Consider the following 15,408-nt stretch of genomic DNA (forward strand, 5'->3'; position numbering starts at 1 on the left):
TTATTTTTTGTAATATCACATGTGCTGTAGTTTGGAATTTTATTCTAGTGCATTTCTTGCTCATCAGAACCTCAGCTAATCTACCTAGGAAAAATAGTATCAAAGGAAATGAGAAAGTTGTATCTGAGTCCCTCCAGAACTAAGATAATTCTTTTTGACCATTTAATCCTTTATAAATGCTTGTTTTAGGAAAGTGAATCTGTTAGATGCATCAACAAATAATGACCAGGACAAAACGATTTAATAATTAAAGTCTCAAATCACCATGGTTATACATTTTCACCAGAAATAGTAATCTTACAATTTTTCATTTTTCTGATGAAGATTTCTGTTCCAATATCTGTTTCCTAAAAGATTTTTTAAATTAATTAGCTTTCCTCTGCTTTATGACCATAGGTTTTATCCCTAACCAAGACAGCTGTCTTATATCTGCATGCCTTAGACTGTGTGGAGGGACTCCATGAAGAAAGACCATAGGTTAGAAAAATAACTCATAGTATATACCCTAGTAAGTGGGTTAGTAGAATCTCATAACATGTATTAAAAAGAGGTTTTCTTCTCTGCTTGTGTCACTAGAGCAAAATTGTAGAGATAATGCTCATAATGCAGTAAATATCAGAATAATATCTACAATATCATTTGTGGATGGTCCCAGGTCCCAGTGCTCTAGTTACTTTACTTCTTTTTTTTTTTTTTTTTTTTTTTTGAGTTGGAGTCTTGCTCCGTCTCTCAGGCTAGAGCAGTGTGCGATCTCGGCTCACTGCAGCCTCCACCTCCCAGGTTCAAGCGATTCTCCTGCCTCAGCCTCCCAAGTAGCCAGGATTACAGGCACCCTCCACTAGGCCCGGCTAATTTTTTTTGTATTTTTTTAGTAGAGATGGGGTTTTGCCATGTTGGCCAGGCTGGTTTCGAACTCCTAACCTCCAGTGATCCACCTGCCTCGGTGTCCCAAAGTGCTAGGATTACAGGCATGAGCCACCACATCCGGCCTAATTACTTCTTTAATCCCCATTTATTTTTATGCCATTCTAGCCTCATTTATTAATAAAATTATGTTTTTACTTTCAGGAAATTTTTTAAATTAATATTTTATATCTAGATCAAATGCTATGGAAAAGTGCCTTTTTATCATTTATAATTTCATTTTTCACTGTTTCCAAAAGCACATAAACAAATAGTTTCAGTAGGTCCCAGCTTTCACTTTTTCCATTTAAACCTTCTTTTCTCCATTTCTTCCCTTTGGCTTAAGAATAAAAGAAAAGGTACATTGCTAGAATTGTTTCTTTGGGAGAGGGTAAAAGATTACAGAATTAGACTGTTCAGCCTTTATATAAACTAAATTTGTCTTCATCTCAACCAGCTAATGGTAGGTCTTATCTGAATACTGATGAGAATTTTAGCATCTGTGAAACTCCATGCACCAGATGTGTGTAAATTTCAGGAAGAAAGTGTTGAAAGCATTTTCTCTGATGTTAATTAGATGGAAATAAATCACTAAAACATAGTTTAGGTAAAGCCTGATTATGCCACTTTTTTTTAACTAGACAGGGCAAAGTTGTTTATGTTAGTGTACTTCTTGTCTATCCTCAGTTAATTTACCTAGACAAAAAGTGTCAAAGGAAATGAGAAAAAGGTTATATCTGACTCCCTCCAGACCTAAGATAATTCCTTTTGATCAGATACAGTCAGATGGAGTGCCTTGGTTTTTGTTAATTTTGCCTCTATTCCAGTTCCTTACCACAGCGGTGGTGCTTAAAGAAAGGATCATCAGCAACAGGTCAGGATAGTTTTACCTTTGGGATAGGGCTGCTTTCCCCGTGCTAGTATTTCTGTGACTGTTAGTGGCACTGAGGACTGCAAACTTTTATGCAATATTCTTAATACCCTATTGATATTATGCACTTTAATCATTCCAAAGAAGCCAAGAATGCTGTATAGTGATGATTCCTTCCTAATGAATTCATCTTAACTATTTAGAATGTTATGTCCCTTTTCTTTTGGATAGCCAACTTGGTATAAATGTTATATGGATTTTTCTAAAATGACTGTATAGGACTTAAGACTTTGAAATGTAATTTACTTATAAGGGGAAATAATTATGCTTTAGCACATCATTTTAGAAACGTCACATTTTAGAAACATTCAGCTTGCTAACCTACATGTTTGGGAATTCATTAAAACCAGTTGTCTATATATTTTGTGCCATGTATATAAGAACATTACAATATATCTTTTTCTACATATGTAGTATGTGCAACCAGTGGTTCTCAGAGTATGGTTCTCAGCCCACCAGCTAGTATCAGTATCACCTGGGAACTAGTTAGAAATGTAAATTCTTGGGCCCCATCCCAGACATACTGAGTCAGAAACTCTGGAATAGGGCCCCGCAATCTGTTTTCACAAGCCCTCCAGGTGATTCTGATGCACATTTTAAAGTTTAGGAACCACTGGGCTAAGACTCTGTTGAGATATAGAGTTTTTCTTCCACTCAGACTGATATAGTTATACATTGTTCTTCATGTAAATTCAGCTTAACCTGGTTATCTATAATCTTTTATTGGCAAAAGTTAATTCTCAGTACTGCCTATAGAGATATAGTGTATTTTATGTACATACACAATTAGTCTAATTCTTGATAATTCAGTTAATTTAGTTTGGCATTTTCCTACCACTTACTAAAAAGTTTACATTAAATGACTGATTTAGATATATAGGTGCAATGTTCTATGTTTATTTTAATTGTTATGACATTTAAGTAGCTAATATAATTGACCGGTGCTAAAGTCTCCTGTTTATCCATAAAATGGGTACATTATGGGCAGTGTAATACAAGCTTTCTTTTCATTGCCTAATACTTTACCAGCAGACCACAGTTTTTCCCTGGCTAGACCAACCCTCAGAACAAAATCATCATTCCTTGTATTTATATTTGTATCTGAGATAGTAAACAAGATGGCTGGCCAGGTCAACATGGCACCTTAACTTATTTTTTTAATAGGTAAAACTTCTTCAAAAGTAGCTTGCTTTGTATAAGAACTAAGCTATCAGTATAGATATAGCTATCCTTGGAGCTTATGTTTCAGACAAGAATTATTTACTAAAATAAATAATAAACAAGATAATGCATTATACAATTTGGGCATTTCTCGTTTCTCAAGTGTATGCATCGTGGTAAATATAAACTAACCACAAGATAGGTAGATTGATTCATTTCATTTTAATCTCCTTGTGTAATTCAGTACCTCCATAATTGTTCTAATCTTCTTCCCACTGTTTACAAATTACCAGTTAATTAACTCGTGAAAGAAAAATTCACATATCAGAATAAAAATAAATGTATACTCACTTTATAAAAATCACCACTGCTGTCTTTCCTTAATACTAGCAGTGGAAATGTAAGTGGCTTACTCTACAAATTTTGGTGCTGGCAAATACATAGGCAAACTGTTGGGAGCTGCTCTAGTTACATTCCTCCCTTCTTATTCCCTTTTTCTCTTCCTCACTTTATTGCATAACATATTCCTGTACCCAAAGCATTCTACCACAGTTCTATTTGACTCCCACTTGTAATAACTCCTTTAAAAAATTCCGTGTTTAACCATATGACCCTGCTTGCTTACTCATATTCTCCCTCCCTCTCCCCTTCCTTTCTCTCTCTTCCAGAAGTCATTTGCCTGGTTTGAAATATTTTGTAGGGATTGCTTATTATATTATTTTAGCTGATGAACCTCAGGACAACATCTACACACACACACATACATACACGCACACAAAATCTCAGCTGTTGAAGAGTGGGCTTGGAATCAGACTTCTGTGTCCAGTAAAAAACTCCTGCACTGAAGTCATTGTGACTTGAGTAGTTACAGACTGATTCCAGTGAACTTGATCTAATTTCTTTTGATCTAATGAATGTGTCTGCTCACCTTGTTTCCTTTTAATTGATAAGCTCCAAGTAGTTGCTAATTTTTTGACAACTTTAAATGAGTTTCATTCACTTCTTTTACTTAGTGTTTTAAGTATAGTACCAATAATTTCATTAACCTGTTCTCAAGTGGTTTAGCTACCATTCTGCCATTTTTAATTTTTATTTAATTTTATTTGCTTGAGCACACTGATCAACCACTGAACTGCCTTCTTCCATTGTCCTGCAATGATATAAGGGTTACATTTTTGTGTATATGGCTTTCATAGTTGGGATTTCAGAGCACTGATACCAGATATTTTCAGTTTGTTCTCTGGGGGAATTTCATTTGCATCTATGTTTTTAGCTATCTGTGATAACTTGTTAAATATTAAAAAGATATTTTGCTTCTATTGGAACATTTGTATACTCGCAACTATATTTCTGTAAACAGCTGCAGTCAAAAATAAAACACTGAAAGTTTTCATTTTGCAGTGGATAGCTGTCTTTTTTTTCCTCAAACTTTGTGAATGGAATTGTGTGCATGAACAACAGTTTTGAGCAGCATGAGTATATGGCTGAAATTATAAAATCATTAGGGAGGAGGTGTGAAATATAGACATATTTCTGAGTAGTTATTTTGTGCCTGCCATTTTGCCAGGTAGAGTATAAGTGACTCAGTGTGACAGAATTTTTGTTTTACGTATAATTTAAATGTTTCATGTTTAGTAAAGCAATACATATACACGGAGGTGCTTTTGATGAAAACCAAGTCTCCCCATCCCTCAGTCCCATGCCCAGAGACAATCTCTGTTTATTCTTTTGGTGTTATTTCTACATCTCTAAATTAGCGCATATCAGAGTGTGGTACACAACTACCCATGGTACGTGGATAAACACTATTTTTAAACTTACATGTATAAGTGTTTTGATGCGTAATAGAAAAAAATATAGGCTGGGCTCAGTGGCTCACGCCTGTAATCCCAGCACTTTGGGAGGCTGAGGCAGGCAGATCACCTGAGGTCAGGAGTTCGAGACCAGCCTGGCCAACATAGTGAAACCCCATCTCTACTAAAAAAAAAAAAAAATAGCTGGACATAGTGGCGGGCACCTGTAATCGCAGCTACTTGGCAGACAGAGGCAGGAGAATCGTTTGAACCCGGGAGACGGAGGTTGCAGTGAGCAGAGATCGCACCATTGCACTCCAGCCTGGGCAACGGGGCGAGACTCTGTCTAAAAAATAAAAATATAATAATGTGTCTACCTACCAGAGTGAGGGAAAAAGTGAGTCAAATTAAAGAAAAATAGTAAATCACTGGGCTCAGTGGCTCATGCCTCTGTAATCCCAGCTACTCGGGAGGCTAAGACAGGAGGATCACTTGAGGCCAGGAGTTGGAGACCAGCCTGAGCAACATAGCAAGACCCTGTCTCTATTTTTTTTTAATGTTTAAATGAAAGGAAAAAGGAAGAAAAATATTTTTTTAAAAATGCTAATACAGATACATGGGTGTCATGAATATGGTATCTAATTGAATCGTAAAAGACATTGCTTTAGACAGTATACTTATACTTCCTATCAAATATAGACAGTATCTGTTGATTCTGTAAAGGAGTAACAATTCTTAATACATCCAAATCTCTATATATATCTAAATGAGTTGTTAGGAGATTTTATATATATTTTTATATATATATATATATATATATATAATTTATTATTATTTTTTAAACAATGCTTCTGTTCTAAATACAGTATGCCTTGCCAAGCATGGTGGCTCATGCCTGTAATCCCAACACTTTGGGAGGTCGAGGCAGGAGGACCACTTGAGCCAGCCCGGGAGTTCAAGACCAGCCTGGGCAACAAAGTGAGACTTCGTATCTACAAAACATAAAATAATTAGCCAGGCATGTTGGCATGCGCCCATAGTCCCAGCTATTCAGGTGGCTAAGGTGAGAGGATCACTTAAGTCCAGGAGTTTGAGGCTGCGGTGAGCTATCATCATGCCACTGCACTCCAGCCTGGATAACAGATACTGACACTGTCTAAAAAAAAAAAAAGAAAAGGAAAAAAAGAATAAAAGTTGTCTTTTGGTGTTTATTGACTTCAATGGCACTGAAAATGAGCAATAACCAAATGAAATGTAATAAGTATATCAAATTATATATTTTGGTTCAAAAAAAGCTTATGTGGGCAAAATACTGATCTGAAGATGGGACTACAATAGGATGGGGCTGCCAGAAAATCTGATGCAATCTCAGTTACATAATTTAAGTACAGTGTCCAGAATAAGGGAGGTAATTGTCCTGCTCTACTCTAAGCTGGTAAGAGCCTTACTCTATTAACTTACAAGAAACAAATTATCTGCAGCCATCTAAGCCTAGAAGAGGACCAAAATATCATTTTTCCCTGCTGAGAACACAGTAGGGACTCTAGAAATCAAAAAATAGCTATACCTTCTCAACAGCAACACTAATGGTCTTATTCTCAGAAAAAGAGATATTGGTTGCTACTCTCATGCTCTATTTCATGGTGCCATCTCTGCTTCTATTCTACTGAGGCAATATAACATAGTGTTTAAAAGCATAGGCTCTTGAGTTTGCCTATAATATAACCTCCATTCCTCAATTTCCTTTGCTATAAAGTGAAAACAATAACAGAACCTTCCTTGCAGAGTTGTTGAACGAGTTAAGCAAGTTAGTCCATGTAAAATTACCTAGTTCCTGGCACAGTAAGTGCCTCCTAAGTGTTACCTTGTATTAGTATTACTAGTCCTGATACTACTCTGCTCTTCTAGCTCTTGCGCACTACTTCTCACATCCTTCTATGTATTAGTCTGTTTTCTCTTGATTTTAACAGAATACCTGAAGCTGGGCAATATATAAAGAAAAAGAATTTCTTACAGCCATGGAGGCTGAGAAGTCCAGGTGGAGGGGCTGTGTCTGGTGAGAGCCTTCTTGCTGGTGAGGACTCCCAAGAATCCCAAGGTTTTGCAAGCTATCACGGCAAGGGGGCTGAGCATGCACTCCAACCTGGGTGACGGAGTGAAACTGTCTCAAAAAAAAAAAAAAAAATCATGAGGGAGGGCTCTGTCCTCATGAATAGATTAACCCACTACTCATGGATTAATGAGTTATCATAATTGGGCAACTGGCTGAGCATGCAAAGGACTCAGGTCTCCCTATTTTAAAGCCACCAGTTGCCCGCTTATGATAACTCATTAATCCATGAGTAGTGGGTTAATCTATTCATGAGGACAGAGCCCTCCCTCATAATTTTTTTTTTTTTTTTTTTTGAGACGGTTTCACTCCGTCACCCAGGTTGGAGTGCAGTGGCACAATCACGGCTCACTGCAGCCTCTTCTGGGCTTAAGCAATCCTCCCATCTCAGTCCCTACCCCGAGTAGCTGGGACTACAGGTATACCCCCACTACACCTGGCTAAGTTTTGCATTTTTTGTAGAGATAGAGTTTCACCATGTTGCCCAGGCTGGTCTTGAAGTCCAGGGCTCCAGTGATCTGTCTGCCTTACCTCCCAAAGTGCTAGGTAGGATTACAGGTGTGAGCCACCATGCTGGCCCTCAGTCATCTCTTAAAAGTCCCCACCTCTCAATTCTGCCACAGTGGGGATGAAATTTCAACTTGAGTTTTGGAGGGGATAAATATACAAATATAGCATTTTGGCTTTTTCAAAGATGTCCCTTTGTCATCAGCATCAAAACTTTTCCTTTCTCTGAGTCATTTCCATTGACATAGAAATTTGTTGTAATGTCTCTGATCTCTTAAAAAAAATTGTTCTTTGATCACACAGCCTCCTCCACACTATTTCTATTCCTCTCCTTCCATTCTCAAACCCATTCAAATCAGGCTTTCATCACGCCACTCTACTGAAATGGTGCTTGTCAATGTCACCAACAAATGGGTTCCACGTGACCAAGTCCAGTGGTCACTTCCCAGGCCTCGTCTTGCTTGGCTTGTCAGCAGTATTTGACACACCTGATCATTCCCTCCTTCAAACACTTTTTTTTTTCCCTTCAAGACGGAGTTTCACTCCTGTTGCCCAAGCTGGAGTGCAATGGTGTGATCTCAGCTCACTGCAACCTCCACCTCCTGGGTTCAAGCAATTCTCCTGCTTCAACCTCCCTAGTAGCTGGGATTACAAGCACGCACCACCATGCCCAGCTAATTTTTTGTATTTTTAGTAGAAACAGGGTTTCACCATGTTAGCCAGGCTGATCTCGAGCTCCTGACCTCAGGTGATCCACCCTCTTCAGCCTCCCAAAATGCTGGGATTACAGGTGTTAGCCACCGCGCCCGGCCATCTTCAAACACTTTCTTCGCTTGGCTTTCGGGACACCACACTCAGCTCTCCTGCATCCCTGAACACCAGTTTGTTTTTTTTTTTCATGTCAGACGGGAAATGTACTGATGTCATAACAAGATTCAAGGGTGCCACATCTCACACATGCACGTGAACACCCAATCAACACACTTAGGAACTACAAAAGGATCTGACCACTGCTTTTCACTCTCATCTTCATCTCCTAACATTGTCGAGCCCCAGAGGTAAATCATCAAATCTCTTCTCTCAAAACTCAAAGAGATTGATCCCAGCCAATCTCATTGCTTTAAATACCATCTATATGTTGAAGATTCCCAAATGTGCATCTCCAGCCATAACTTCTGCCTTAACTCCAGGTTCCTCCTATCCAACTGCCTACTTGTCAGCCTCACCTGGCAGTCTTAATAGATGTCTCTTATTTTTTTGGAGACAGAGTCTCACTCTTATCACCCAGGCTGGAGTGCAGTGGCACGATCTTGGCTCACTGAAACCTCTGCCTCCCGGGTTCAAGCAATTCTCCTGCCTCAGCCTCCTGAGTAGCTGGGATTACAGGCCCGCACCACCACGCCCAGCTAATTTTTTAAGTTTTTAGTAGAGACTGGGTTTCCTGACCTCAGGTGATCCACCCGCCTTTGCCTCCCAAAATGCTGGGATTACTACAGGCGTGAGCCATTGCACGCAGCCTGTTTTTCTTGATTTCTATACCACTCTCTTTCCTTTAAATTCCCTGAGAGGACTGAATAGGTTGTTCCATTACCATTTAGTAGGAAGCAGCCTTGCTGGGTGAGTTGTCAAGCCAGTCACCAAGGGGCTTCCAGCTGCAGTTTGTGATTGAATCCTCTGATCTGCCTCCCACTAGATTCCACTATCATTAGCTTCACTGATACCAATGAGTGTGGGTCTGTAGAAATGAATTTTATTTATTTAATTCAGATCTTTGAGAAATTTACACAAAATTGCAGTGAAGATGAAGGCAACAAAATATTTTCAAACTGAAACACCCAGCCGTCAGCTATTGTGGATACTGTCGAGAGCAAAAACCACCAGTGCCAGTCAGCATCTGGTAAAGGAGGTTTTCCAGCTCGGTCCAATCCCTTCATTTTCTCGGCAAGTAAGAGGCTGTCTCCCATTTTTCAGGCAACCTTTTCATCATTTCTCATCTCTTCTTTCAATGCACCACAAGAGGGCAGTGTTTTATCATATTCTCCTTGAATTATATAATACCAACAGTGGAATGAGATGACTTCCAGAAGTAGAAATTGGCTATTATGCCAAAACTGTTCACCAAAGTTGATAAAACTCTAGGTTTACAATTGTACCCCAAGGTCATGGGACTGGACCCCATCCCATGGTAAGTCATCAGTTTAGCAATGATAAAGAAAATAACCTTCTGAAAGTTTGTGTAGATCAGAAATAAAGTATTTTTTGTGGAAGGCTGTTTTTAAGTATTGAAGGTACTATTTCCTTTCTTGAATTCATATTGCAGATGTACGGTGTGGATTTATTGGTTTATCTCTGCAAACCTTAAAGTAGAAGATTGCAAGGGCCAGGTGCGGTGGCTCACGCCTGTAATCCCAGCACTTTGGGAGGCTGAGGCAGGCGGATCACCTGAGGTCAGGAGTTTGAGACCAGCCTGGCCAACATGGTGAAATGCCATCTCTACTAAAAATACAAAAATTAGCCAGGCATGATGGCAGGCGCCTGTCATCCCAGCTACTAGGGAGGCTGAGGCAGGAGAATTGCTGGAACCTGGGAGGCAGAGGTTGCAGTGGGCCGAGATCACGCCACTGCACTCCAGCCTGGGTAACAGAGCAAGACTGCTTCAAAAAAAAATTTTTTTTAATTAAAAAAAAAAAAGTAGATGACTGCAGCAAAGAGGAGATTTATTAGCTCTTCCTTTCAAGTATCTGTGTACTGTATATAAACAACAAAAGCTGACCAAGAGTGGTACTTGTGCTAGGCATATTAGTAACTGCTTTGTAATTGAAAGCAAGAAATATCATAAACAAGCATTAGATGGCTAACTACCAAACAAGTTAAGTCCCTTAGGGCAGGTAGATTCAGTCTTTTCCTTCTCTGAGCAATTCCCTTCTGCCATAAACTACAGAGAGGTGATTAATAGAACATTGGAGAGTTGAATGATACCTAGCCAAACTGTACCCTAAAACTTTAGCCCTAAAAAGAGGAATTAAATTGTGTAGATGCCTTTAAAGAACATTTTTCTAGCATCTTTCTACATCTTTCCCTAAGTGGCCTCTTGAGCCCAGTCGGATTTTGGTTATATGCCATGATAGTAATCATAAGAATCAGTTAAAAATGATCCAAAAATGCACGAATACAGTCGATTCCCTCTCATTTATTCCTTGTGGAAAAAGAAAAACACAAATCTTAAAAACTAAAGCAAGTCAGGGAAGCCTGGAAAGACACCCAGATTTGATAACATGTTAGAAGGAAATCCAGGCTAAGGAATCTCATTTTCTAGCTTTGATCTGGTTGTCAGTTGGGATGGACTTGCCCAAGTGATGGCCCACAGAAAGGCCAAATTTCTTGTTTTTCTCCTCATCCTGTACCTCTTTTTTCATTAAGAATCCTGCCTGGAAGTTTAGGTCAAAGAGGCTGCTTGGAGCAAAATACAGTGGTGTCTCATCCCAAATATTCTCCAGGCGTTTCTTCCATCCTTCCAGGATCTGAATTCGGGCGTCTGCTGGAGTGTGCCCAATGCTATATGTCAGTTGAGGTTCTAAGACTTGGAAGCCACAGAAATGCAGAATGCCACTCTGAGGATACAGAAAGCACAGAGAGGTAAGTCAACCAATTCCATGCAGTTGTACTATAAACAACAGAAGTTGGTCTGGGCTTCTCAGTAAGACACTCTGATAAGGAGGCCTCAGGCACACTAGAGAATCAGTTCAGAGCTAGCGTCTCTCTCTTACCCTCTACCTAGCCGTTACCAATTTTAGCCTTCTCAGGTGTGTTCTTCTTTAAATGCATAAACCTTGAAACTGTGCCAACCTGGATCCTTTGCCAAGAAGGCTGGAAGTTCTGTTACTTTAGGGAGTCTCAGTTTCTTGGCAGGTGACTCACCAAGACCTGCGTGGGTGCATTTCTCTGCCTCTCCATATAACCAGATGAGTCCTTTTTTTTTTTTTTTTTTTTTTGAGGCAGAGTCTCGCTCGGTCGCCCAGGCTGGAGTGCCATGCACGATCTCGGCTCATTGCGGCTTCCACTTCCTGGGTTCAAGCGGTTCTCCTGCCTCAGCCTCCTGAGTAGCTGGGATTACAGGCATGCGCCACCATGCCCAGATAATTTTTGTATCTTTAGTAGAGACAGGGTTTCACTGTGTTGACCAGGCTGGTCTCGAACTCCTGACCTCAAGTGATCCGCCTGCCTCAGTCTCCCAAAGTGCTGGGATTACAGGCCCAGATGAGTCTTGATAAATGATTTTCATAAGTGGCCACCCACTGGCTCTTCTCTCCAACCTCCCTCTTTATAGAAATTATCTTGAGGGTTTGGTAACACCAATAAGCCCACCCCAGGCTTCAGTTTTATCCATGTATAAACTGGCTGGACTAAATTATTTCCTTTTTCTTCGAAACAGGGTCTCGCCCTGTATCCCAGGCTGGCATGCAGTGGTGTGATCATAGCTCATTGCAGCCTCGAACTCCTGGGTCTCTCACTTTAGACTCCCAAGTAGCTGGGACCACAGGTGTATGACTACACCCAGCTAATTTTTTTTTTTTTTTTTTTGTAGAGATGAGGTCTTATATGTTGCCCAGGCTGGTCTCAAAGTCCTGGGCTCAAGCGATCCTTCTGCCTCAGCCTCCCAGTAAATCATTTCTTAAATTGTCTTGGGCTCTAATAGTCCATGGGACTGTATCAGCAACCTGGAGAAGGACAGGAAGGCTGGAGAGAGATGTCAGTCATCTGGTGAGACCAGGGCCCACGGCTATACAAATCAAGGGTAGTGATTCACACTAGTCCTTGGCTGGGACAGAATGCTGTTTGAACACATGCACACGCAGGTGTGTTCACACACAGGCACCTGGGAAGGCAGGCAGGTTCTTAAAGGAGGCTCCCATCATTCTGAATCATGACCATGCTTTCATCTTCACAACTCAAGATCTATTTTCAGATGCTATCTTGAGGTTTTGAACCCCACGAAGGCTCAATGAATGAATTCCCCTGAAGGTTCGTTGAAAATGAGGTACCTGGCCAGGTGCAGTGGCTCACGCCTGTAATCACAGCACTTTGGGAGGCTGAGGCAGGAGAATTATTTGAGGTCAAGTGTTTGAAACCAGCCTGGCTAACATGGCAAGACCCCGTCTCTACTAAAAAATACAAAAATTAGCCGAGTGTGGTGGCGGGTGCCTGTCAGTAGGCTGAGGCAGGAGAATTGCTTGAACCCAGCAGGCGGAGCTTGTAGTGAGCTAAGATGGTGTCACTGCACTCCAGCCTAGATGACAGAGTGAGACTCCGTCTCAAAGAAAAAAAAGAAAAGAAAAGAAAATGAGGTACCTGAATTGGCCAGAGAATGACATTCATGTCCCCGTGGATCCCTTGCAGAGAGTACATGGAGCCACTGCCACCAGTGGTGATGGAAAGCACTGCCTTCTTACTCTGCAAAAGAAAAAGCAATAACAAACTTCACTTCCCTCCACATCCCCTTGGTGACAAGAAGTTAATGAAACAGCTCCAGGGAAAAGAACACACAAGTCTGTCCTATTTGCTGTTTATATTACTTCATACTTTGGCTCCCCTGAGCTACATAATATGACTCTGCAGGAGTGCCAGCCTAGATGGTCTACAGACCGGTGGCCTGGGGCAAATGAAGGATTCCAAACCCCCACATGTGGCTTAGGATGAGGCTGTCACCATATCCAAAATCAGTGCTGGCTGCTGGCTGCCTAGGTGGAGTTATTGGTTGTTCTTATCCATCCTCCCATGGGCTAGGCATGGCGTAGGACAAGCTCTTTCATCTGGAAGGTCTCGAAGGGTTCCCTGTGCAGGATTTGGGCCTCCAAAAAATGAAGACAGGCCTTCTTTTGTTTTTATTATGGAAATTTTTAACACATGTAAATGAGAAAATAGTGCTGCATCTATCACTCACCTTCACCTCTCAGTATTCTGCTATTCTAGTTTTAGCTTGACCCATGACCCCCTTTTTCTCTGGAGCGTTTTATTTTATTTTATTATTTCATTTTTTTTTTCCTCTGAGACAGAGTCTGGCTGTGTTGCCCAGGCTGGGGTGCAGTAGCACCATCTCAACCAACTGCAAACTGTCTCCCGGGTTCAAGTGATTCTCCTGCCTCAGCCTCCCAAATAGTTGGGATTACAGGTGCCCACCACCACATCTGGCTAATTTTTGTTTTTGTTTTTGTTTTTGATATGGAGTCTCGCTCTGTCACCCAGCCTGGAGTGCAGTGGTGCGACCTCGGCTCACTGCAACCTCTGCCTCCCGGGTTCAAGCAACTATCTTGCCTCAGCCTCCCGAGTACCTGGGACTACAGGCACGTGCCACCGCACCCGGCTAATTTTTTTTGTATTTTTAGTAGAGACGGGGTTTTGCCATGTTAGGCAGGATAGTCTTGATCTCCTGACCTTGTGATCCGCCTGCCTCGGCCTCCCAAAGTGCTGGGATTACAGGTATGAGCCACCGCGCTTGGCCTTTTATTTTTTAAGCTGGAGTCTTGCTTTGTTGCCCAGGCTGGAGTGCAGTGGCGTGATCTTGGCTCACTGTAACCTCCACCTCCTGGGTTTCAAGCAATTCTCCTGGCTCAGCCTCCTGAGTAGCTGGGATTGTAGATGCCCGCCACCACACCCAGCTAATTTTTGTATTTTTGGTAGAGACGGGGTTTCGCCATGTTGGCCAGACTGGTCTCCAACTCCTGACCTCAGGTGATCTGCCTGCCTCGGCCTCCCAAAGTGCTGAAATTACAGGCGTGAGCCACTGCGCCCGGCCTCTGGAGCATTTTAAAACAAATCCCAAACATCATGTCATTCCATCTGTAAAAACTTGATCATGCGTCTCTCCCAAAGGACCTGGAGCCTAGGCTTAGGATCTAATTGTGCTCAAAACCCTGCATCAGAGCCGGGCACAGTGGCTCACACCTGAAATCACAGCACTTTGGGAGGCTGAGGCGGGTAGATCACCTGAGGTCAGGAGTTCAAGACCAGCCTGACCAACATGGAGAAACCCCGTCTCTACTAGAAATACAAAATTAGCCGGGCATGGTGGCACATGCCTGTAATCCCAGCTACTCGGGAGGCTGAGGCAGGAGAATCGCTTGAACTCAGGAGGTGGAGGTTGCAGTGAGCCGAGATCCCGCCACTGCACTCCAGCCCGGGCAACAAGAGGGAAGCTCCATCTCAAACAAACAAACAAACAAACACCCCTGCATCAGGACAGACCACCCAGAAGCCGGCTGTCAGAGCATTCAGAATCATCCACCTACCCGGAAGGGTCCTTTGTCATACATGGCAGCGTAAGTGTAAGCAAACTCTCCTATGAACACTCGCTCAAACCAGCCTTTCAGAATGGCAGGGACTCCAAACCACTGCAGGGGGAACTGTGGGACAGAAGACATCATTGAGGTAAGACCAGGGGCTCCCCAAGCCCAGAAGGTGGCTCGGAGTGCTGAGCCGCTCCCCATGATGGCACTGTGCAGGAAGCCCCTCTTCACACCTTTCCCATTCCTCCTGGGGAGTTAGCACTTTAAGGAAAGAGATCATTATTGTCCTTGGTCAGCCAACTTGACAGTCTTCTTTTTCCCTGAAAATGCAAATATTGAGTGGGTCCGAGTAAAGCTAGATACACAGAAGACTTGTTGATATGAAACTTGTTTGTATGAAATCACATTTGGCAGCAAAGTCTAAATAGCAAGGATTGCAAACAAGGTTTGCTTCATGCTGTTGCTTCAATCAGTATTTTCCCAAGAGTTCGCTTTAGTAGGTGTGGTATCAACAGTATGACTGTTGGCCAGGCGCAGTGGCTCAAGCCTGTAATCCCAGCCCTTTGGGAGGCCAAGGCGGGTGGATCACTTTAGGGCATGAGTTTGAGACCAGCCTGGCCAACATGGTGAAACCTCATCTCTACTAAAAATACCAAAATCAACCGGGCGTGGTGGCGCACGCCTGTAGTCCTAGCTACTTGGGCTGTTGAGGCAGGAGAA

At 41.9% G+C, this 15,408-nt stretch overlaps 1 protein-coding gene and 1 non-coding gene across 2 annotated transcripts in view; both read right to left on the reverse strand.

The window, feature by feature from the left end:
• Window positions 1–8,304: 8,304 nt before the first annotated feature.
• On the reverse strand, window positions 8,305–8,408 carry LOC112205955 (small nucleolar RNA U13). The gene has a single exon (XR_002940088.1). It is a non-coding gene; the product is annotated as a small nucleolar RNA U13 (small nucleolar RNA).
• Window positions 8,409–10,575: 2,167 nt separating this feature from the next.
• NQO1 (NAD(P)H quinone dehydrogenase 1) overlaps window positions 10,576–15,408 on the reverse strand; it is a 15,750-nt gene continuing 10,917 nt past the window's right edge. The window contains exons 4-6 of the mRNA XM_016930090.3: window positions 14,692–14,805; window positions 12,755–12,856; window positions 10,576–11,016 (exon numbers count right to left, since the gene is read on the reverse strand). Coding sequence (XP_016785579.1) covers window positions 10,711–11,016; window positions 12,755–12,856; window positions 14,692–14,805 — 522 coding nt within the window. The 3' untranslated portion in view covers window positions 10,576–10,710. The remainder of the gene's footprint in view (window positions 11,017–12,754; window positions 12,857–14,691; window positions 14,806–15,408) is intronic.

The sequence above is a fragment of the Pan troglodytes genome, chromosome 18, assembly GCF_028858775.2.
Source record: "Pan troglodytes isolate AG18354 chromosome 18, NHGRI_mPanTro3-v2.0_pri, whole genome shotgun sequence".
Lineage (NCBI taxonomy): Eukaryota > Metazoa > Chordata > Mammalia > Primates > Hominidae > Pan > Pan troglodytes.